At 38.5% G+C, this 22,590-nt stretch overlaps 2 protein-coding genes across 2 annotated transcripts in view; both read right to left on the reverse strand.

Moving 5' to 3' along the window:
* Window positions 1-652, reverse strand: part of foxk1 (forkhead box K1) — a 46,234-nt gene extending 45,582 nt beyond the window's left edge. Inside the window, exon 1 of the mRNA XM_088612558.1 lies at window positions 1-652. Within this exon, the coding sequence (XP_088468684.1) occupies window positions 1-401 (401 nt within the window). The 5' untranslated portion in view covers window positions 402-652.
* Window positions 653-5,773: 5,121 nt separating this feature from the next.
* On the reverse strand, window positions 5,774-18,212 carry LOC148645069 (cytochrome P450 3A40-like). The gene is made up of 13 exons (XM_088612559.1): window positions 18,031-18,212; window positions 16,284-16,377; window positions 15,526-15,578; window positions 14,589-14,688; window positions 13,682-13,795; window positions 13,145-13,233; window positions 12,168-12,316; window positions 11,047-11,174; window positions 10,600-10,687; window positions 10,183-10,343; window positions 8,181-8,407; window positions 7,815-7,977; window positions 5,774-7,355 (listed from the first exon to the last, which is right to left on the reverse strand). Exons 1-13 carry the CDS (start codon window positions 18,099-18,101, stop codon window positions 7,263-7,265), a joined length of 1,530 nt encoding a protein of 509 aa, XP_088468685.1. The 5' UTR covers window positions 18,102-18,212; the 3' UTR covers window positions 5,774-7,262.
* Between the last annotated feature and the right edge of the window lie 4,378 nt (window positions 18,213-22,590).

Raw genomic sequence — 22,590 nt, forward strand, 5'->3', positions numbered from 1 at the left:
TCTCTAGGTAGCTGAAGTGGAGGAGCCCCTCTCCTCTGGAACACACCGTCCACGAAAACACCATTCTTTCCCAGACAGCGTAGGTAGAAAAACGGTTCTTCGAAAGTAATCTGCAAGTGTCGCCTGGAGATGAAACTTGAGTGGCCCATGTTGACATCCACGGAGCCGTGCGAGGAGTTCCGGCCCACGGTCACCGTCCTCTGCCGCATCACAAACTCGAAGTCCCTGCCTTCCAGGCGGGCTAGGGCCCTCGGAGGAGAAGAGAGGGGAATGGGTGTGATCCCAACCGGATTCGAGGAAAGCGGGTACACGGGTGGTACCGCCACTCGGACCGGGCTGCAAGGTGCAGACTTCAGTGCCAACAAGGCCCGGGCACCGGTATCGTCCCCTAAATCAGCCATATTCTTGTCGGAAAACACACCGGGAATTGCAGCGCTACCACCAGGAGAAACTCACTGTTGCTGCTGGAGGAAAAGATGAAACATGGATCAGGTTACTGCAAACACCCGCGGCGGAGTGTTAGGATTAGGAACCAGCGGAAGTCTGCTTCTCAGTTCCTGCACAGATAGTGTCACCAGCATCGCACAAACGCAACAAATGGTTGCGAGAGGATAATCAGAGCTATCCATTGTTTACACAGTAAATTGCAATATTGTCTTGGCTGAAAAAGTCACCAATTCAACTGATTATAATAGTGGCATACTACGGGCTTATTAACTGCAAGTTAATTATTACTGTTCATTAACCCGTCCATTAAAAAAATCTCTCCGAACAAACGTTCCTAAAAGATCAATAGCCCCTGTACGAATTTTATTTACTTAAATATAAGTTTGTTTTTCTTTTAAGTTGCACAGTCTATTAAGAGTTAATTTTATTGTAGTTCCAGGAACCGGACAGCACGTGCATTACATGTGGCATAACTTTGATTACAACGAAAAAACAACAATTTAACCGCGATATATTATTAAATTCTGGTGATTCGTTGTAGGATTTCAATTCCACCTTTTTTGCTTTGAGAAAAAGGAGATTTAAAACCACGCAGTGTAGTTTTCGGAGTTCTACTTTTTCAACGTGACTTTGACGGTGACGTCAGTGCAACTGTAACCCGTCTACTGCTTCACTGTTTATAAACACGAAAGGTACAAGAGAAGTGAAAAATCCGGAAAGTGGATCTCCTTGGTGGTGGACCTGGCATCAAAAAGAAACCGCTAAGAAGTCATTTGTTTTTTTTACTGCGCCTTTCTTACATAATTCACACTAGACCTGTGCACTTGAACTCGGCAGTTAAAAGAAATATTTTAATGGATAACTCAAATTAACGCACACAGAGATGCACAGAAAAGCACAGAGGAGTCCGCAAGGTGTCAGTATATACACTCTCAAGAAGAGATCAAATTCGCCTGGTATTCACAATATTGTTTCTACAAATCAAAGGGGGAAGAGAGCACGAACCGTAAATGCATAGCTGCCCTTTTGAAAAAGACCCTCAGGATCTTTCAATTGTTTTAAAGACTCGGTGTGTTGGAATATTTGAAAAAATGTCACTATGAATAAACTTTTCAGCATAAATAATGTAAAACCTACATGACATGAGTTTAACAATCTAGTCACTCTAATAACGCAGTACACTATTATATCCAGTCCTACTTATGTCGTGCAGAAATTTTAAACAATTAAACTTAATTCCTTCCAATTAATACCAGCAACGTTCATGAAAACTGCTGTATTTTTTTTCTGATTCTACAACGCGTGGCTATTGAAGTGAAGATCAACAATATCTAGACAATTATACGGATTTTACAGTGAGAAGACTTTTGTGTGCTGACATAGAATTAGCATATTGTCCCTACCAATACTTTCGCTATATACTGAATACAAGAATGAAAACTCGAGATTCTTTTTTCAGCATGGAATAAACCTATTACTTGTTCCTTTGCAGCCTACGCAGCTACCACCAGAACTACTACTTATTAGACAATAATTACTTGGTTTGGTTTTGTCATAATTTTTTTGGATGGATGCACACTTTTTTTTTAACAGAAGCACTTCTAGTACCTGTAACATAAACACGTATGCATCTTCTATGCTTTATTTAATAAAATTTGTAAACTAAATTTTGGACTCAAGTTCCAAGTTCCTGCATTTTCTAGTATGAACAAATATGTCTGCATTGTCATTATATTTTTTTGCTATATTTTCATGTGCTGTTAACGCTGGGCATTACATGTTTTCCATTACAGGCATAGATATTCATAAATATGAAAGAACTTAACAAAAGTCTATATGGGAGTTGATTTTCAGAAACTAGCAGTTTGTCCGTTGTTTTTAAGCTGTGTAAGTTAAGGAACTCGCAATGAAGATCCTGGATCCTGCGCGAGCAGGAGTAGGTAATGTCGAGGCAGGCAAACAATCCGGAACGTCAGGCGAGATCGTGGTCAAAAGGAGAAAGGTGATTCGAAATCCAGGAAGTACAAATAGAGGCAAACAATCCGAATCGAAAGGCAAGGACCAAAGTCGAGAGGCAAAAGGGGAGTCTAGTATCCAGGGGAATACGAAGTACAGCATAAACACCAGGTAGCGCTCGCAAAGAGCAGACTTAATACCGAGCAACAAGAAGTGGGTTTGAATGGCTTAAAAACTGCAGCCTGCCGCACGGTAGGGCGTCTGGTGCCGAGTTAACACCTGCGGCAGCGCTTGTAATCATCGCCCCGCTGCTAGCACTGGTTAGCTCTCTTGGGGGCTGGTCTGGGCAGGTTGGCGGTCCTGACAGTAAGGGGCACCTTCGTTTCTCTACCCCTGTTTTAAAATGTTTCAGCTTTAAACTTGAAAACAAAATGCAAGTTATACGAGACTATCCAGGTAAATAAGAACAAGAAGTGTATTAATTACTGTGCATCTTCACTAATCACATGCAATTGAATCTAGATTATTTTTCTGAAGCCAATGCATTGCTATACATGTAGTTCATTTCTATCCAGACTTTGAATGTAATTAGCCTGTGTATATGTTTCTGTACATGAAATACAAATGCTGGGTGCTGTATTCTTTTTCTTCTTACAATATAGTGTAAATAAGCACCAGGGTCATACCCTCAGGTTCATGAAGAGGGAGTAAGATTCCTTGACCAAGGCTGTTTTGATTATTCCCAAGTCTGCAGCAGCCTGTATGGGCATCCTGCCATGGTAAATGCTACAGGAAGTGAAACAGGAAAACAAAGTGAGGCCAAAAGTTCACACAAGTTTTGACATCTGGAGACAAGCGATGAATAAGGATTTGTGTTAAATGGAAAGATGATCTGAAAATTGCAAGTATTATATCAGTCCTAAAACATTCTCAAAGATTGAAATCAAATACCATGCCAAAATATTGTAGTCTTTTCTTGGTTTAGTTAAGAATGATCGTTTTTTTAAAACTCAAAAAACAGCTTCACAGAACCCCTCTGCCTGTGAAAAATATTTAGACTCAGGAGCAAACCTTCGGTGAACAGTTGCTGTTGTCTCAATGTGGAAAAAAACTTTACTGCTGGGAAAGAGGAAAATGTAAATAATACAAAAAAGTACCTCAAATACAAAAGAGACTGTAATGCTGTTTTTAAAACAAAAGAAACCCAGGACCATTCTCTGCAATATTGAAATTTGAGACAGTTTTAGCATTTCTTTATATACCACATAAGACAACAAAAACAGCTTTCTCAAATATTTTTAGTCCAAAATTGACTTTATAAGGCAACGTAAAACAAAAATGCACATTGTAATTGTGTGTGAATTATTATTTGATGACCTGTGCTCTATAGTATACAGTAATGTTAGGAATTGCACCCCATAACATGTAATACATATTGCCCTGCAACCCACTGAAGCTCAGCAGTACCTGGATGGGAGACGTCCTGGGAAAAACTAAGGTTGCTGCTGGAAGAGGTATTAAAGGGGCCAATAGGGGGTGTTCACCCTGTGGTCTGTGTGGGTTCAAATGCCCCAGTATAGTAATGGGGACACTATACTGTAGAAAGCCTCTGTCCTTTGGATGAGATGTAAAACCAAGGCTATGGCTTTCTGTTGTCATTAAAATCCAAGGGTGTTTGTTGAAAAGAGTTACCCCGTCATCCTGGCCAAGTTTCCCATTGGCCCTTACCAATCATGGCATCCTAAGTATCCCCATCTCTTAACTGGCTTCATCACTCTGTTCACCTCCTCACTGATAGTTGATGTGTAGTGAGCGTTCTGGCGCACTATGGCTGCTGTCGCATCATCCAGGTGGATGCTGCACATTGGTGGTGGTGGAGGGGAGTCCCCATTACCTGTAAAGCATTTTGAGTGGAGTGTCCAGAAAACCACTGTATAAGTGTAAGCAATTATTATTATTAATCATCATCATCACCATCCTACATCATACTACACCTATTGTCCATGATCCACACTTCTTTAACAACATCTGCTGACCGAATTACTGTAGCTCTGCCTCTTTGGACTTCCTTTCCTTCTTGTTTATTATTTAATTAAATTAAGTTTATTTTTTGTTTAGTACCTTTCACAGTTATACAATACAATAAACTAAATAAAACAAGTGTAAGTGGATGTTGTTTAGGGTATCACTGAGTAGCACTGTAACCATCTCACTGGTGCTGTGCAGCCCAGTATCCAATGCAATATTATTACATGAACTGACTGCTGTTAACTAAAACCAACTAACATTAAACATTAGTGAACATTAAAATTAGTATTAATATTTTACGTCATTGATTGTGAGTTGACTTGAATAAAGACTTCAGCCAATAAAATAATACAAACCAGTTTTGTTCAGTATTTATATATAAAGTATCTTTTATATCAAGTATCAAGCATTTATGCCCAGTATCTTTTTAAATCTTTTTAAGTATCAAGTGTCTTTTTATATCAAGTCTCACTATTTTATTATTCTTTTTTTCAGGTTGTTGCAAAAGTGACAAACAAGAAAAAACAAATTGCTATCAACCATATTAAAAAATAAATCTAAACATTTAAAGATTTAAAGATTTGCATGGTAACTGGGTGTGTTAGACTACACAACAGAACTAAGTGATGTTGTTATTGTATAACATTTACGAGTCAGGAGATTTTACAACAAATCTGACTGTAGGATACTAATTAAATAATGGTTGTAGAGCAAAAAAGGAAATTTAAATTGTGATTAATTAGGCAACTTAAATTAAACTGTGCCTAAATGTTTAATTTCTATTACCAATACATTCTCAGGAATAACGCTGTAATGTGAGTTATTAGTGTAAAACCCTCACTTTAGACATATAGTGTGGAGCTTGAAAAGGTTGTTGAGGCATGTTTTATATGCTTGTAAAAGGAGAACAGACTCATTTTCTGTTGCGTGACAAGACGTCTCTATACCTGATAAGGTATCAGGGCTTTATTATATGTAAAAGGTTATGAATCCTCTCTTTCCTGCTGAGCCTTATCATTACGGCACTAAAAAATAAGAGCTGAGGAATACTTGCCAGGGCATAATACAGCTAGACCTTTTAACAAAGTAGCTGCCTACAGGATTGATTAAAATACCTAGAAGGCTTTAGTAGTTTATGTATCAAAATGCAATAATTGCTTTTCTTGCAATCACAGCCTGTGGTATTCAAGCTGGACGCAAAGATAATCACAATATATATACAAACAGTATTCTACATGTGAAAATGAATTTAAGAAACACTGCCCTAGCATACTGTATACACTACTGCTATTACTTTCTTTATCAGCTTTTGCCTTCAAGTTATAAAACTGCAGACAAGTGGTAAAGTACCATGTTTTATTTGTGAACAAAATTTGTACACTCAACGCGAACAAAAAAACAAGGCAGTATGCTTCTGGTTTAAACTACTAGGCAAAGGCTTATGTAAAATGTAGGTAAAAAATTAGTTTTGGCTCAACCCACTTTATTAGGGAGCACTCCTTTGGCCCTAAGACTAGGAGGCTCAAAACCATTTTAGAGAGAGGAATTTACCAAACTGTAGCTGCAAGATGGAGATGGGGTAGAGGTGGGAGGCATGAGACAAATGTGAAATTATATATAGTATTTAGTACTGGACATAGTATATACAGTAGCTAATTTCAGTAATGATTATGATTTGGAACTGCTGAGTGCGTCTGACTTCTTGTCATTATTCCTACAATACTTCAGTTAATAACTTCCATACTAAGTTTAAGGCATTAAAATCTTCATACAGAAAGCAAGCATTTCCAAGGTTTTTCCAGTCATTCAAAATTAAATGGATACAGAGAAAGAAGAATTTGAACTATATTTTTTTAATTTCTTAATATATTCCTTTAAAAAGTGAAGTTTTAGTCCTAGGGCCAGGGGGCTACTGTCACAATCCCTAACTCTCCTCTTAAGGGCACTCCAGCCCTTCCTCGTTCTGCCTCATTCCCTGCACCTGTTCCTTATTCCAGCCCCTTTTCAGTTCCCCCTTAAAAGCCAGACGCAGACGATAATTGGGGCTCTACATTGACTCCCGGTTCATGTGAGCCCAGGTCCTGATACGTCTGGCTCCATTATGTTTTTAACTTTCTGTTCCTGTTCCCCCCGCCGGTCCCGACCCAGTTCCCATTTTTAAGCTCCTGGATGGATCGCCTGGTCATGGATTTATGCTTGTCTTTTGGATTCCCCGTTTGGACTTCTTCCTGGATTGTTTGCCCCGGACTCACTCCCCCTGGACACCTACGCACCAAGGACACGCCCCCTGTCTCCATTTCCGTCTCCTGCATTTCCCCAGTGTTTCCTTACTTCTCCGGATTGTGTCATCTGCATAGAGCCCGGAAAGAACTGTTCCGTGACAGCTGCCATTTAACCAAGTGGATTAAACCAAAACTGTCCTACCTAAAAATGACATGTGGATGTCTGTATCTCAGTAAGATAAAACATTATATAATTAGATGGTTTTCAAAATTTAAAGGAATACAGAGAAAAAACCTACTACTACCTTCTCTATACTGTATCTAACCAAAAACAAATACAAGGCAATGATTTTATGGTGTATATGGTTTTACAGCACTGTTTTCTACCAGGCTAAAAATTTTGAAACAAATTTATCTAAAAAACTAATCTTGGTTCATTTTCTCATTGAAATTTTTATAAAATGTATATATTTGTCATTTATTTTTTCTGTAGAAACCTTTTGTAATAAAAAAGCTGATTTCTTTCTAAAATTCTCTGATTATTCTGTCACGTCTGTTATTAATTATTTAAACTGCTGATCAGATGCCAGAGAAGGTGATACTGGCTGGTTATTCCTCGAGGTGTAGAGTGCGAGGGACAAGCTTCAGCGTTATGGGTCTTTTGGGTGCGATGAATCCTTGATTATCCAGTTCAAGTGGGATCTGAGGAAACATTATTGAAAGTCATAAATTGCTATAATCCTTTCCAAATTGCTCTCTTACAGGAGTGACATTTCTTCATACTGTATGTGAAATTACACTTTACAAGAAAAAGGTTTACAAATCAGTAGTTTTGTATTCAAATGTATATAATAACTTAAAGAGAGTGAATTGAGGAATTAAATACACACAACAAACTTCAGACAATTAGATTAAGGGTGCATAAATTATGACAAACTACAATTATTTGATTTTAATATGATTCTCCATTGTTTACACATGAAAATATTATAAATACAATCTTTAAAAAATAACCCTTAAGCATTTATATGAAGAACACCAACTTTACATAAATGTTAATAAGTTATTTGCAGACATAAAAGATTGTGCTCAAGAACAAATTTTAAATAAGAAGGGAATTAAAGAGGTTAAAAACATTTCAGTTATTTTGGCCATTCTCACCTCAGTTTCCTTGCAGGTTACAATGTTGAAATTCTGAAGTATCTGCACTATTGCCATTTTCATGACAATGATGGCAAACCTCATTCCAATACAATTCCGAGGTCCAGCTCCAAATGGCAGATAGGCATATGGGTCTATGCTTTCTTTGTTTTCTTTGCTAAACCTAAAAAAAAAAAACACGAAAAGCTGAGTGAACAGTTTTTAAATCTGTTTAAACAGATCACTCAGATGGAAGGATATAATGCAGATTTTGTTTATATCTACACAGACTAAAGAGACCTGTTTTCTATTTTATATAGAGACCATATTTTCTCCACCCATAGTTGCATCACAATTCAGGTATATATAGTGTCTAAGCAACTTTACCTCTCAGGTTTGAAGACTTCAGGTTCTGGCCAGTGCTCAGGGTCACGGTGCAGAGCATATGATGGAATCATGATGACCATTCCCTTGGGGATGGTCACCCCATTGATCTCAATCGTTTTCTTACAAACCCTTTCCACTCGCCCTGCTGGGGGATACAGCCTGAGAGACTCATTCAGTGCCATGTCCAAGTATTCCATCTGCATCAGTGCCTCATATGTCACTGGAGACTACCAAGAGCACAAACAGGAAAGGATAATTGATCATTTACTTGATCATTCAATAGGTGCTTCTTAATTGTTCACTAAGAAATGCCCAACCTATTGTTTTTTTTTTTATTTCTTGGCTCACATTAATGTTTGCTGTAATACAAGGAGAGAATGGTGGTGGCCAGGCAGCCTGATCATTAAATCCATTCATCTTTTGATATGCTCCACAGAGTCTGACTGGAGAGTAAATTCTGTCAGGAAAATCACTGACATCACTGCAAGACAACAGGACTCACAGTCACCCATTCATTGACATCCATGGACGTCCTGGCCTGTCACTCCTGGCCCTACTCCAAATGACACACTGCTGCTTGTATTTGTGTGCTACTGCTTTGAGGAATTAAGTCACAGCTGCCAAGTAAAATGAACGGAGCTCAAGCTTAATTCAGCAACTCTTGTGAACCATTTGTATGTTGACTGCCTTTGATGTATTTCACTCTTGGTTTTACTAGGTAAATTCTAAATCAATACAGATCAATATGGATCACATTCACTTACCAAAATCTCCACCCTTTTTGATCAGTTTGGTTAGCAATGCAATTACTCCTGTCACTGGGACATTTTCCTAAAAGAAGCTAATTATCATCTGGAGTGGTTTTTATTACTGTCTAGGTTTATCTTTCACTGGTATTTCTTTACATACAGTATGTCTTGAGAGCAAGAGGAATTTTACAGACATATATTATTGAAGATAAAATGCTGGCTTCATTCAAGAAACAACACAATGAGATCTTTGGATTCATTAGCAACAACCAACCAAATACGTTAGACAGAACCAACAGTCCCTTCTAACTTGTAACCTTTCTTATGTCTTCAAGAAATGTTCTTATGGTAGATTTTAAAATAATTGTAAGACCAGTGGTGTAGTATAATAAAAACATTAATGTACTCATTGCCATAGAGTCAGAATTTCATGCCTTTGATTGCTAAATGAGTGGTCATAATTCAATATACTGTAGAAAGTATAATCTGGAAATTGTAGTCTTAGCATATTTAAGATGGGTGTAAGATCTACAATGCCTTTAATAATAATAATTGCTTACACTTATATAGCGCTTTTCTGGACACTCCACTCAAGCACTTTACAGGTAATGGGAACTCCCCTTCACCACCACCAATGTGCAGCATCCACCTGGATGATGCAAGAGCAGCCATAGTGCAGCAGAACGCTCACCACACATCAGCTATCAGTGGGGAGGAGAGCAGTGTAATGAAGCCAATTTATAAATGGGGATTATTAGGACGCCATGATTGGTAAGTGCCACTGGGAAATTTGGCCAGGACGCCAAAGTTACACCTCTACTCTTTTCTAGAAACACCCTGGGATTTTTAATGACCACAGAGAATCAGGACCTCGGTTTTACGTGTCATCCAAAGGACGGTGCCTGTTTACAGTATAGTGTCCCCGTCACTATACTGGGGCATTAGGACCCACGTGGATCGCAAGGTGAGCGCCCCCTGCTGGCCCCACTAACACATCTTCCAGCAGCAACCTTAGTTTTTTCCCAGGAGGTCTCCCATCCAGGTACTGACCAGGCTCATACCTGCTTAACTTCAGTGGGTTGCCAGTTGTGAAGTGCAGTGATATGGCTGCTTTATTTAGATAAAATTACAGTACTTGACATCTTCATTTTATGCATTTTGTTATTTCCTGATATATGGAATTATTTTCTTGGCCTAGAAACACAAACTTAACCAAATTAATATAGAATGAGTTGAGTAAAACTGTCTCTCACCTTGTTTGGAAAAACTTCATCAACCTCTTTTTGAAGTTTCTTCAAGGCATCTGGGTTAGTTGCTAGATTGTAAGCCAAGAATGAAAGAGTTGAGCTTGTAGTTTCGTAGCCGGCAAAAATGAACAGCATGGACTGAGACAGGATCTCGTGGTCTGTCAGACCTGCAGAGAAAAGGTGAAGAAAATGAAGACAGACAGAACTGAAACACAATTTAGCATTTCATTTAAACAACATCAGGAGTCTGTAAATATCATCGCAGCCATAACAAAGATAGTAAAACTGAAACCTAAAACTGAGGGAGAAATGTTTCCATACATCAGAAAACATCTCATAAAATGATAACATGATTCAGAGAAGCAGATGTCTTAATTTGAGATTATTGAGTGTAACACATTTCTGGCCAAGTTTACACTGTACCTTTAGGTGGCTTTTCTCCTTCCTTGGTCTCAGTTGCTTCATCTGGTATTTGTGAATCCACCATCAACTGCAAGAAATCCACTCGATTCTAAAAGAAAAGGCCCATGAAAATAGACAATAATATTAAGTCTTAAAATCAAACAGTTGAAAGTGTCATTTACAGGATTTATTATTAAAATGTTTAATTTAATAACTGCATTAAATCAGTCCATCATACCAGCACATTTCATTTAAACCACAGAGGCAGCATACTTGAATGACCCACTGAAGGATATCGCCACATTCTGGGTTTTCACTTCATTTTCACTTTAAAGGTGAAACAAATGATATGATTGACAAAAACACACAGAAATTGTTTTAATTTTTTAGTGTTGTTATTAAGATGTTAATAAGCATAAAATAAATTGAAATGGCAGCCAACATATTTGTTTTATTTTTAGCACTTACACTGTGAACATTTTTTTGACGATCAGCCTTTATTTTCCGAAGAGAGTCATAGAAAAAGGTCATTACTGAGCGAGGAAAAAGAGTAACCTCTAGTTTTTCCAGCAATGGGGTAAGGGAAGGGAAGAGACCTAAACAAAAAAAAGTAGATGTTTGGGTAAAATAATAATAATATCACTTTATTAACCCTTTACAATTTCTTGCATTAGGAATTATCTTTTTGCATACCCCAGCTTGCTCTCCATGAGACACACAGATAGGGAGAGAGCCTGGGTTCAGAGCACAGGGTCTGCCATTGTACAGCACCCCTGGAGCAGTTGGGGTTAAGGGCCTTGCTCAGGGGCCCAACAGAGAAGGAATTCCTCAGCCGGCCACAGGATTTTAACCAACAACCTTCAAACCACAGGCACAGATCCTTAGCCACAGAGCCACCGCTCTGTTGAGAGTCAATCCATCAATATCATTTTCAATATGGACTGGGCAGACATGTGGTAAATTAAATTTTTGATCAGTTAGTGCTCACTGAAAGTAGGAACATACACATATTGCAGGGATTCAGAACTTCAAGATACTGTACTACACCCAAATTGGATGTGCTGTTTATTTAGTTTGTTTTTGTCCTTCTCAATCTAATGTGGGGAAGCAAAGCATGATTGCATATATTGTAAGAACCACAGAATTTAAAAGCTGGACAGTGATGTTTAAGATTTAGAATGCACTAAGATCTCACGTAGAACACTGTGGTCAGTTCTGGGCACCATAATACAAAATATGTTCCCTTTATTTTGATTTGGAGATTGACAAACAGCATATCTTTTAGACAAAGTCAAGTTAGTCATTTCAGGCATCACAAATTTCCAAATTATTTCAATGCATATTTGAAAAAAAAGGTGATTTTTTAAGTCTCCAGTCACCTTTTGCTTATTTTTATTCTCTGACCCATCCCTTTCTGTCTCCGATTCCTGCCTTCTTCTTTACGCACCCAAGGAAGGCTACACACCCAAAATGTGTATTTTATCTTTTTGTTTTTACTTTTCACTATAGAATTTACTATACTGTTGTTTGTTGCTTTGTTGACAGCTTCCAACTCTACAATGTAAGAAACTACAATGTGAGAGACTTACTTATAATTATAAGAAGAGGGTGTAAAAAGTTGAATTTGAGCATTTTCTTGATATTGGCCACAAAGGGGTCATCAGGGTTGTTGAGAGAGTCAATGTTGACACTGAAAGCTGTGCTGGTAACAACATCCATGCTGTATGGACCAAAGAATCTAAAACAGAATAATTTTTTGTAGCAAAACATGAGTGCATCTAATTTTTTTGTTTTTAACTGAACCCTCCCCTTAACTAAATTTTTAAAAACATACCCTATCAGTTTAAAAGCCCAATCATTTTAGCATTACTTAAACCTGCTTGGGAAGAATATGCCCTCAGATCCTGACCTAACAATCTTTGGTTCCCCAGAGCCAGCTCTCAAACTAACAAAGGAAGAACAATCAGCACCGATTGTTCGTAATGGTTGTGGAAAAAAAAATATTGTTAAATAATGTAAATCTGTCATTAATACCTAGTTTCAGGAGCTGCCTCAAAAAGATGATCGCCACAATCCACAACAGGACAAGCACTGTAAAGTGGTTTTATAGGCTCCAGAGTCCCTTTCATGAAGGTTTTGAAAAAGACCATGTTTTGTACATATTCCTGATTTTTTTACACATTCAAATAGTCTATTAACACCTTTATCATGGAATTCATTTATTTTCTTATTTCAACAAGAAAACTAAAAAGGTAAAAGCAAGTGTGAGATATTTTTCTTTGTCCAGCTGTTTGTTTTTCTGTGCTGTTTTGTATGTTTCTTAGTTTTTGTAAGTCTTGTTTAAATTTTCAAAATTTCTTAAAATAAACAATTCCTTTCACGCAGTACGGCACTAGATGTCATTATAGCATAAATTCTTATAGGTTTGATTACTGTCATGAAAAACAAATTAACGTACAGACATTAACTTATGTATGGTTGACATGGAGTGACATTCAGACATGTATGCCTATATAGATACAGTATCTGTATATATCTGTAATACCACCATATGGTCCTTACTTACTCTTTCATTTGTACTGGTTCATTTCTGTCAGATTTCTTCTGTAGACTTTGTACCAAAATTTTGGCATAGTGAGTGATGATTGGAAACATCTGTAAAAAAATTTAAGGATTCAGTACAACAAGGAAATGTTTTACTCTTGAACATACAATATACAACAGCACTGTTTGTACGGTTATACCCCAAACAGCATTATTATTCTTTTCAAAGTGAGAATAATGTAAAGTGTTTTGTTTTTATGTGCTACTCAAACATAGTTTGTTTGATGAAAGTTACCACACTTTGGACAGACTGAATCCCATGTCAATCAGGTTTGCAGCTTTATAATGTAAAATCTTTGTGAACAAAGAACAAAGCCAATGGCAACACAAATAAAACACTAACAATTAAACAAACTAAATAAAAATAACCTCCTGGTATTTTATTAAAGTTTTATAATCAAGCAAGAAATTCAATTTGTACTGTATACCATGACATTAATATGATACCTGTTCACACAGCCATATTATGGAATTGGACTGCACTTAACACAACACTGACCTCTTTCAATCGTCCACTGGTAAAAGATGGGGAGAGGACACTGCGCATCCTCTTCCATTCTTCATCTTCAACAATAGACAGGGCATCATAGAGTGGACCATTCAGACCGAAATTCTAACCAGACAACAGATATATCACTGGAAACATGTTGCATTTGTCTGTGGAAAGAACTGAGCAAATACTGTAATTTCTTCCGATTTATTCATGAAACATTACTTATCTGACACGTTTTTAACAAAAACATTCATAGACCAAGATTCAATTCCACATACTGTATATATAGTAGTAATCGGAAGGCAGGTTTAGACAAGAGGTCACATTTTGTCTGAACTTCATTCCCCAGAAAGTAGCAAAAAATGACTGCCCTTTGTCTCCTGACCAAATGGAGAAAGATCAGGTAAAAAAACAAAAAATCAGAAAATGGAAGGATCCATTCCAGCATTTCCCGATTAGGAAAGAGAACAGGACCTCTGTACTCAGTACCAGAGTGAAGAAGGAAGCTACTGACAGACCCATGTGTAATGAAATCTGCAAGATCGAGTATTTGGTTTTCATGCCATAAGCAGCTTAACTGCCTAGGTATTATTAGGAAGAACCATGCAAGAGAGACTACAGAAAACAGGAGCTTGACAAGAATTAAATTTTTGTTTGCTTTGTCTTTTGTGTTCTCTGTACTGTGAATAAAAAGTTTTGTGTTGTACTGGATTGCAATTTCCTGGTGTTTTGTGCTCAGGACACACTTTCTAGAAGTGTACTAGAAGTGTAGTGATATTCTTCCAAGCTCTGTAAGGTAATTAATTGTATTAATTAAAACAGGTGGATATGTACAGTATGAGAGTGCTCAGCTTTGCTTCCCAAAGCTTTCATAATGGCTGAAGTAGAAAAGGTGATAAGTAGTGGGACTTACCCTTCTATTAGTAAAGAGGCTATAGCACTCCTTGACCAGAATTGTCTTGATCATTGCAGTGTCCATTATGGACATTACTGGCTGCCTGCCATCATAAAACCTACAGAGGACAACAAAATAAACAATCTGGGACTTTAAAAAATCTGCTTTTTCCATTTTACAGATTTCCTTTAAAAGTTTAAATCTCACTTATCAAAAACTGCATTGTAAAAAATATTGGGGGGAGTCTTGTGTCAGTATTTTCAGTATTTGCAGCAAACAAGTAACCAGACAACTTTCAGAGAAAAAAAAACTGGTCATTCGGACCTACATACTGTACCTGCAGGTTTTCATTTCAGCTCTCAGTTCTGTAATTGTACCTGTAATTTACTCAACAGGATTCATTTGAACTCTTTATTTACTTCCAGTTCTTAAATATGTTGGAGGTTTTAACTAAAGCATTTGATAAGTCATCCACGATTTCCGGATTTTATGAACTTGTCGAGAAACATTAATTAAATTGATTTAAACCAAGTTTTATTATAGACTCAAAGTAAAGAGCTCAGCTGGAATGAAACCCAACAGGAGCATGGTCCCCCAGGACTAGTTAGGAACTCCTACCTTTAAAAACCATTGACAGTGAGGGACTGAAGGAGATCCCAACACTATTTTTTCATTGGAAATCTGTTTTCCTTCTGCATCAGTGAACGCAGTAATAAACTATGGAATCTGCTCATGTAATTCTTAACTCTGAAGAGAAGGATGGCTCAGCATTAAGCACTGTGAGATCGACGGACAACATCTGTTTCCCTTCTGTGATTAAATATGTAATTATAAATGTACTAGGGTAGCACAGTAGGTATGCGTGATAAGTAAAAACATGGTGACATCCCTGACAAGTATGGTCAGTCTGTGGACTGCAAAAACCTCCAGGCTTATCCACATTTACGAAACTCACCCCCACAATTTTCCATATTTCTTGAAGCAGTTCATGTCAAAGTTGTGGATACCCTAGAAAATATGTTTTATAATTACATTTGTTCCTTATACAGTGAGAAAGGAAGAAATAATTTGTTCTTAATGGCAAGATAGAGAGAGAGCCTTTTTTATCCCCGGGGGGGTGAGTTGTTTTACAGCAACAGACTTGGTGTACAGATGGACAGAAAAAAAGAACAACAATAACAACAATATACATATATATTTGCATAGGAAGTCAAGTGTCAACGATATGGCTACAGGTAATAATTAGAACTAAAATCTGGAGTCAGTTTCTGCGTTCTGATGGGAGTAACTGAAAATTATTAAACAAGGGGTGTGAAGGATTGTCACAGATGGATTTTGCTTTTCACAGAACATGTGTATGATAGATGGAGGAGAGGGCTGGAAGATCAGCACCAATGACCTTTTGACATATTTTCACAAGAATGCCCAGTTTGTTCTTGCTTCTCAAATTCAGGTTGCCGAACCAGCAGATCAGGGTAAAGGTTAGAACAGATTCAACGAAGGACCGATAAAACAAAATGAACAATGAATCATCAACCTTAAGATACTTAAGCTTCCTTCCTTCCTTAAGATACCAAAAAACGTAGAATCCATAATATGTAAGTGAAGTCACTCATTTTGGTATTCATGCAATCATGCACAATGTTTAATTTAACATTTAACTAATTTTCACTTACCTAGCCAGCAAAACACTGCACATACAATATAGCTCACCTTTCTGTATTCAAGAAATGTTCCAAAAAAGGGGAGAGGCTTAGGTCCGGGAATAGCAATGTTTTTGAAGGTTCCATATGGCCAATACCCATATCTTACATTTCAAAAGAAAAGGCACATGTTAAAATCAAAGCAGTCATCTCAAAGGGGACAGAGGTAATAAATAAAAAGTGCCATTTCAAAGTTGTGAAGTAGTCAGCACTTCTCACACTCACCTGAACATACTGTAAGACACAAGTATAATATGCTGACAACATCAGTTTGGCTGAAACATGCACAGTACATACTTGAAGTAGTCTTTACTGGTTTTTAAAGAAAATGAATATACTCTGAAATGAAGGGAATGGTTTTACATTGTTCTAAGCTGTGTGCAGACTAATTTTTTTCTGTTTAAGTAACTCATATAATTATAAATACTCATATAATGTATTTTAGTAACAACTCATATCTAAAAGGCTAATGATCATGAAGACGTCCATGTTTCTCCCTATTTTTCATTATAATAGAATCCTGATGATGAATCCTGTATGTATCAAATGAAGGAAACCAGACTGTGAAGTACACACTTTGCCTTCAGCACAGATTAAAATAATATATTTGGATGAAGGCTAAAGAAGAAGACTTCCCATAAAAAATAAGAGCAACAATACCTGACATACAGGGTTCATTTTAACTAACTGAAAGCAGTTTACTAACTGGATAGTTCAGTGAATAATGAGCAGCTGTGTGCTAAATCAACAAGTTTGTTTGTTTAATTTAATGATTAATTTGTAAATGTTAATTAAATTTGATCATTTAAATATAAACTTCCACTCCAAGAAACATAAATATGAAATAATATATAAACACACACATATATATATACACATTTTTAGGATGTGTTATATGTTATATATTATATTCTTTTTTGCAGGGTGGAGAGGTGAGTGGGTGTATGTTTTGTTTTATAATTGGGTTGTGCATTCTTCTTTTTGGACTTTGTCCATTGTTCATAATTATGGAAAACGTTTTATCTTAATAAAAAACAAATAAAAAACATCTGCAAGCTGGTTGCTAATTAACCTACAGTGACCAATGCTATCACCTTTTCAGCCTTACCTTTTGTTTGATATGAAACCGTGTAACAAATTCAAGAAAGTTTTTCTGTTGGTGCTTTTCCCCTTTTATTTCAGAGGGCAGGCATTCAGTACAACACGAGACTTGGTGCTTATATCTGAACTGTGAACCACTACGGCTTGACATATGCTTTTGATGTTGATATGTTACCTCCTACAGGTACGTTTAACAAGTTTGTGTTAATGTTGAAAAACACTAGGATGAAGACAGTATACACACACTATTTATTACAATATACACAAATTCAAAAAATGAACTTCAATAATGAGCAAACTCGCAAATCGTAAAACGTAATTCTTACAGTGTAGAACAATTAGAGCGATAAGTAAAATGTAAGCAACAAAAAATTAACCGTCGTTTTTATTTACTATATGGACAGAATAGAAATGTCACTTTTTATGTGAGGTCCCGCAAAGTATTTATGAAGACATATCGATTTAATAAACGTTTAACGCACAACTTACCCATTAATTTATTTAGGTTTTAGAGCAACATTAAAAAGTCATGTTCCTTCTTAAACTGACCGACAAATAACGTAGCCAAGTGGCAGCCCTCCTCGATATACTTAAACATTTAATGCAAAACCGCAGACAAAAAAAATCCTGAACGAAATAGTGTTGACAATACTCACACGATCAGCAAGGTTAGAAGCAAAACAAGCAGAGCCCAGGTCTCTGTTGAAAAAAATGGAAAGTAGCTCATGTTTGTTTTATTTTAAGTCTTTTTTAACTGTTGTTGATACGGTATTTTCGTCTTCGCGTGATTTTCAGTCGCTGTTGGGACTATTTAAACCTTCTGAGATATGTGTCATTTGAGGTGGGGCTTAGAAAAAATAGGTGATAGGTTTCCTTTTATCCCTTACTTATCCTTTTACGCCGCTCCATGGCAACTAACTTCAGATCTAGATTCGCAGGTTGTATAACAATACATTAATTATTCTCCTCTAATATTCTGAACCACCCGATTCCCTTTAATAGGACTTTTTATTCAGGTATAGTTTTTCTTCATTTATTTGTAAGTGTAAAAGAGGTAAGGCAGTGGTTGTGTTTTCTTTCGCCTTACGCTACAGTAGGGACTTGGTAAAATACCGTTTAAAATGTAACCGAAAGGGTTTTTTTTTATTTTCTATTTTGTCGTTTTTTATGGATGTATTTTAGATGACAGGTAGTTAAAGCACCTGTTTGATATGGCTTCTGTGAGTCTTCCTAAACTGTAGCAACAGGTAAGCTATCAGAACTGTATCCAAATACGGAAAAAACACGACGTCATTCACACAGTCGCAGCCAGGCTAGAAAAAAAACACCCTAGCGCTTTTATGGATATTTCAGGGGACTTTAATCACGTCTGAACAAAACAAAACACTGGACTTATTATATGCCAGTGCTAAGGACACATATAGCTCCACAGCCCTTCCCCCCCTTGGCAGATCAGATCACAACCTTGTCCTGCTTAAAGCACTATACAAGCCTATTGTCCAGAGCCAACCTGCGACCATGAGGACTGTGATGAGATGGTCTCAGGGGGCTATTGAGGAACTACGTGGTGCTTTGGAGGCTCCAGACTGGGATGTGCTGTGCAAGACAACATGGTGGATTGTGTTACTGACTACATTAATTTCTGCGTAGACAGCACCATTCCCACCAAAGATGTACACTGCTTTCCCAACAACAAACCCTGGATCACCAGCGACCTGAAGGCTCTTCTGAGTGACAAGGAAGGGGAGGACAGGGAAGAGGTTAAGCTTGTACAGAGGGAACTAAAGCAGAAGTTAAGAGAGAGCAAGGACGCCTACAGGAGGAAGGTAGAGGACAAGCTGCAAAGGAATAGGGTGAGGGACGTATAGAGCAGCAAGAGAGTGATCACTGGCTTCAAACAGGCTGGGGGTGTTTCAGAGGGGAACCTGGAGATGGTCAATGAGCTGAACCAGTTTTTTAACAGGAACAAGTAATAGGTTTATTCCATGCTGAAAAAAGAAGAAAGAAAACACGTGTCAGCCGTGGAGCCTTTTTCAGGTGTACTTGTTCCTTTGCAGCCTACGCATGCTGACGCAGCTAACCACCTGAACTAGTTTTTTAACAGGTTTGATTCAGGGCCCTCTGTGGCTCACCACCCATCCCCCCACAGCCTCTCTAAGCCTTCGCAGCTGCAACTGCCCAACACCTCCTCCATCCCCCCAAAATCACAGCCACCTACAGCTACAACCCACAACAGCTACTCACCCCCCCATCCCCTGCAGCTGCCACTGTCCAACACCTCCCCCATTAACACCTGCAGCACTGACAGCGCTATGACTACCATCCCCCAGGCCAGGCTGACCAGGTAAGGAGGGAATTGAGGAGACTTCACCAGGATAAGGCCACAGGACCATATAATGTCTGTCCCAGAGTTTTGAGGGCTTGTGCTTATCAGCTGAGTGGAGTGCTCCAGCGACTGTTCAGCCTGAGCCTGCGCTTGGAGACAGTCCCTGTGCTCTTGAAGACATCATGCCTTGTCCCGGTACCAAAGAAAGGGCGCCCCTCTGTCCTCAATGACTGTAGATCAGCTACGCTGACTTCCCATGTCATGAAGACACTGGAGAGGCTAGCCTTGTCCCACCTGAGACCCCTAGTCAGTTCATCACTGGACACCCTACAGTTCGCCTAGGTTGCCCAGTGTTGGTGTGGAAGATGCAATCATCTACATGCTGCAAAGGGCCTACTCACACCTGGACAAGGCTGGCAACACTGTGAGGATTATGTTTTTCAACTTCTCCAGTGCCTTCAATACTATCCACCCCTTACTGCTAAGGAGGAAGCTGGAGGAAATGCAAGTGGGTGCCTCCATGATCTCATGGATCACCAACTATCTGACAGGCAGACCACAGTTTGTGAGACTTCAGAACTGTGTGTCTGAACAGATAGTGAGTAACACAAGGGCTCCTCAGGGGACAGTTCTTTCTCCGTTCCTCTTCACCCTCTATACTTCGGACTTTAAATACAACTCAAAGTCGTGCCACCTGCAGAAGTTCTCAGACGACTCTGCAATTGTGGGATGTATCAAGGGTGGGCAGGAGGAAGAGTACAGACGACTGGTCAGCAGCTTTGTGGAGTGGTGTGGGGAGAATCACCTGCATTGAATGTGGCAAAGACGAAGGAGCTGGTGATAGATTTCAGGAGGAAAAGCGTCCAAACTACTCCTGTCTACATCCATGGGAGTGGCGTGGAGATAGAGGACTCATACAAGTACCTGGGAGTGCACATTGATGATAGACTAGAATGGTCTAAGAACACTGAGACCATCTACAAGAAGGGTCAGAGCCAACTTTACTCCTTGAGGAGGCTCAGGTCCTTCAATGTGTGTAGTAAGATACTACATATGTTCTATCAGTCGGTTGTGCCGAGCGCCATTTTCTACGCGGTGGTATGCTGGGGCTCTGGGATTAGAGCAGGGGAACAGGCTGAACAAGCTCATCAGAAGAGCAAGATGTGTCATTGGGCCTGACCTGGACCCCCTGGTGTCACGTTCGCAACCCCTCCTCTTAAGAGCGCTCCTGCCCTTTCTCGTTAGTTTCATCTCCCGTGCCTGTTCCCTGTTCCAGCCCCTTTTCAGTTCCCCCTTAATCCGGGCTCTGCATTGGTTCCCGCATCATGTGAGCCCGGGACCTGGATGCGCCTGGCTCCGTTATGGTTTTAGTTTCTGTTTCTGTTCCCGTTCCCCTGCCTGTCCTGACCCGGTTCTGATTTTAATTGTCTGTCTCGGATGGATCGCCTGGCCTTGGACTTTTTGCGCCATTTTGGATTTCCCGTTTGACTCATCCCTGGATCGTTTGCCTCGGCCACACCTCCCCCGACCACCAGCACTCCATGGACACGCCCCCCCATTTTAATTCCCGTTTCCTGCATGCCTTTTTCCCAGTGTTTCCTCACTCTACCTTGAATTGTGTCGTCTGCATAGGGAAAGAACGCATCTTGACACCTGGAGGTAGTGGCTGAGAGGAGAATGGTGTCCAAACTAAAGGCCATCATGGACAACGTCTCCCATCCCCTCTATGCCATGCTTGTGAGAATGAAGAGCATGCTCAGCAATAGGCTGATCCAACAATGGTGCAACAGGGAGCGCTACAGAAGGTCATTCTTGCCTTCTGCCATAAGACTGTACAACTCATCCACTTTGTGTCTGGGCAGGGGCAACTTTGACATTAACCTATTTTTGGACTAAACAATAAACTCTCTGCTTACATCTGGCTTTTACCGTTTACAAACGGTAATATATTGTTTTTTGTGCAATATATGCCAGGGACGTGCAATATATTTATATTTATAATGTGCAATACAACGTTTTGTGTACTGTTCTGGTTTGTTCTTTGTATATTCTGGACTGTGAGCAACTCTTCTTAGTGCACTTCTCACTGACTGTACTGATTGTATTGTATGTATTGTATTGTTGTATTATTGTATCATTTCATTGCACTGTGCTGTGTTGACTGTGCTAAGCTGCTGTTGCACTGTAATTTCCCTCACGGGATCAATGACGTATTTATCCAAAAGAAAGAACAGAAGAGAAGATAATGTCAGCTTTCAGGATTTTAAAGACACAAGATGACATTTTCTTTCTTTTCTGTAACACAAAATCATTACTGTATTACATTTCATGTACTGATCAAAACTGTTTACAATAAAAACAAAATTAACATAAAACACGCATTTCGGGAAATCATCTTAAATCCGAAACAGTGTAGAATTTAAAACATAATCATTATATATACAGTAATTAGATAATTACTTGTATTATATTATTATTATTATTATTATTATTATTATTATTATTATTATTATTATTATTATTATTAGGACTGATTTTATTAAGTAAATCCGTGGGCCACAGCTGACATACTGTACAGTGGTGCTTAAAGGCAGCAGGGAAGGTTGTTGCAATGAAGCAAACTTAAGGTGAGAGTTTAATTTTCTGTACTTGGCCATGGTTATCCATGCTGGAGTCTGAGTGTCTAGAGAGAAATTTAAAAAACAATCAAGATAACAGTAATATATCTTACTTTCTAGTCTATGGTCATACATGAATGAGTCATGTGTCCTTCTAAACAATATACAGTAGCACGTGGTACTGTGTTGCACAACTATGTTACACACTTTTGCAACAGGTATTGATGATGTAACTTCATTCTCAGGACTTCTCCTATCCTGAATGACATAAT

The sequence above is a fragment of the Lepisosteus platostomus genome, chromosome 19, assembly GCF_059453375.1.
Source record: "Lepisosteus platostomus isolate fLepPlt1 chromosome 19, fLepPlt1.hap1, whole genome shotgun sequence".
NCBI classification, from domain to species: domain Eukaryota; kingdom Metazoa; phylum Chordata; class Actinopteri; order Semionotiformes; family Lepisosteidae; genus Lepisosteus; species Lepisosteus platostomus.

Excerpts from the sequence above, each read along its gene's own strand:
- LOC148645069 (XM_088612559.1), bottom strand. The coding sequence starts at position 18,101 with ATGAGCTACTTTCCATTTTTTTCAACAGAGACCTGGGCTCTGCTTGTT. Across the intron at positions 13,234-13,681 it reads CCAGTGGACGATTGAAAGAG|ATGTTTCCAATCATCACTCA; the intron begins GTCAGTGTTGTG and ends ATTTTTTTACAG. Across the intron at positions 12,317-13,144 it reads GAACCAGTACAAATGAAAGA|ATTCTTTGGTCCATACAGCA; the intron begins GTAAGTAAGGAC and ends ATTCTGTTTTAG.